We start from the raw sequence: 2,637 nt of genomic DNA, 5'->3' as shown, positions 1-2,637 counted from the left end.
CATGTTTTATCAAATAAAATTGTTTGAAAATCCTAATAATTAAATAATTAAATTCCTAATCATAATTTAAAACCTTATCATAATTAAAATCCTAATCATAATGCAAACTCTAATCATTATTTAAATCCTAATCATAATTTAAATCCTAATTAATTTTTTCATCAAGAAAATCTTTTTTAACATCATTATCTTTTGCTATAACTAGTTAGGTAACAACACTTATCACAACATCAAATTACAACACAAATAAAAGTGGCAGCCAACGTGTTACAAGGATAAGAAAACAGAAGGATTTAGTCTGGTTGAAATGTGTGTAGAAGAGGAAAGAAGGAAATAATGGAAGGTATAGTAGATGTAGGAACAGGAGGACGATTTAGAGGGCGCGAGGGTAAGGGGACTGCAACCAACTTACATCGGATTGCAGTCCAAGGTACTTCAACCCTTTCAGACGGCCCGTTTTCCCTTGCTTGGAAAATATGGATGTCTGCAGAGGAGGTTTCCACTATTGTATTGCCTTCTGCAGACACCACGAATAACGCCGCCTGGGACAAAAACCGCATTCCAACAACGGAGATCTGAAGCGAAGACGATTTTTTCGCTTCCAAAAATTTTATAATGCCATTATCTTTGGTTAAAAACCATTGATCTTTAAATGTTGGCAAAAGCACAAAATCGGTGGTCAAGTGTAAACCGATACCGTTTGTTTTCAAACGAGGATATATGAGAGCAGATATGTTGGCAGACATGTACGATGTAGTAATTTCATTTGCTCTGTCTTGCACTTGCTCCGCACACTTCGTGCCAGATCGAACCCAACGTTTGATCTGCTGCAAATGATTCTCGAAGCAATATGCAGAAAAATCATCAAGCGGTCCAAACATTGCAACCTCTTCATACACGTGTTGAAGATTATGGACATTGCTTGTTAAGTGAGTACGACCATAAATCGAGCCGAAATCCTTTACAAATCGCGAAAGGAAATCTCTTGCCCGAGGCCATAAGTGCTGGTAGAACGAGGAAGATAATATCGTTATACCGCAAAAATAGAGTAGGAAGTGACTGTAAACGTGAGGTTCTAAACAGTCCTTCAGGACCACAACACTCGTATAATGCAGGAAGGTACGAAATTCGGTATCCTTCCAAAAAGCGACATACCGAACGCTTCTAAGCGAACGGTGTATTTAAGAAGGAAGTTGTACCTGTCTTGCAAATCAAGAAACATCTTCCTTTAGTTGAGGGGACCACCGAGGACATCTTTCAAATTTGCCTTCTAGAAGCTCTTGGAGTATTTTCTCGGTAACTCCCAGATCAATAAGGTGCAAACGCTCGCCAACAGGCACGTTTTTTATCATATCAAAATTATTTAAATCTTCTAACGACGAACGCCACAATTTATGGTGGTACGCACATACTCTTGATCGAAAGCCTGCGTCCGTACGCAGGGGAGCATCCAATGCATCGAAAAAAACTTTTTTACCTTGGGGAATGTATTCTCCTACACAAGAACACTTTAAACAACCGTGCATCCCATTGAAGCTGGTTGTTGCTGAAAATAAAATAGTAAAATTAAACAGATCTATTAGTATAATTTGAAATCTTTCCTATGCTTTATGTAACTTACCTTTTATGAAGCTTCGAGCCGGCGAGTCAGCGAGAAAATTGCGAACTTTAAAATGCAACGTTTTGTCGCCAACGCTCAAACCTCCTCGCTGAATTACATTCAGCTCATCTACCAGCGGCCGCAAAAACTCTTCGATGCTTTCCGGTTTTGCCGTTCCACTGAATGTGGCCACCGTCACAACCGGAAGCTTTGGCATCTCTACCACCTTCAAAAGAATAGGCCAAAGTTGGATTGGCCCACTTTTGTTCAATGGTAGCCCGTCGATTGACACATCTAATGAAAACTGTGCATCTTCAGGATTGGGAATGTTTGAAAAAGTTACCGGAGTAACGTATTTTGTCAGGACAGATGTAATACCTCCATACCAAAAATCACCTCCCCGGATAGGCACAACTTGACTATTAACACGGGTTGGTGTACCAATCAATGTCCGCGCATCTTTGGGAAGATCTAAATCTAGTTTATTCCGTAGGATGGCCAGCATCATATTGACCGCCGAACGGGGGAGCTGATGTACAACAGCAAGGTGTCGAAGACATTCTTTTAAAGACATGTTATCAAATACACCGTATACATCGTCCAAACAGACTGCCTCATCATCTTCAAGGCTGTCTTCCCCGTCCGGTATAAAGTCCTCGTGATCGGAAGCCTCAATCGTACTATCCCCCTGGTCCAAGATATTTTCAATAATGTCATTTGTATTTCTTTTTCTTTTTAATGGAAGCACACCAGATGCTTCATCAGATGCTTCATTGGATTCATCATCAGGTGAAATATCTGTGAATAAGAAAAATAAAATTTTTTCTCGATTATGCTAAACTGTGTAAGATATATTCTAATTCACTTTCATCCACGTTTTAATACACATTCACAATTTTTTTTAAATTCACTATGCACTTTCATCTATAATTCAAGACTTCTTTTCTCCTTTATATCTATTTAATACATGGCATGCGGGCAACGTTTTTCATATTCTGTCATCACAGCGCTGGTTAAGTAAATGTACGTGTTTATTA

The 2,637-nt window shown here is 39.1% G+C and overlaps 1 protein-coding gene across 1 annotated transcript; it reads right to left on the bottom strand.

Annotated features, from left to right (window-relative positions):
- Positions 1 to 293: 293 nt before the first annotated feature.
- On the bottom strand, positions 294 to 2,174 carry LOC128724358 (uncharacterized). Its single transcript, XM_053818084.1, is given in 2 exon segments — positions 294 to 1,546; positions 1,622 to 2,174. Coding segments are annotated over 2 exon segments (1,806 nt in total).
- Positions 2,175 to 2,637: the final 463 nt, after the last annotated feature.

The sequence above is a fragment of the Anopheles nili genome, chromosome 3, assembly GCF_943737925.1.
Source record: "Anopheles nili chromosome 3, idAnoNiliSN_F5_01, whole genome shotgun sequence".
In the NCBI taxonomy this organism is placed as follows: domain Eukaryota; kingdom Metazoa; phylum Arthropoda; class Insecta; order Diptera; family Culicidae; genus Anopheles; species Anopheles nili.
Note: the sequence above shows the minus strand (reverse complement) of the source record. Positions and strands in the feature narration are given on the sequence as shown.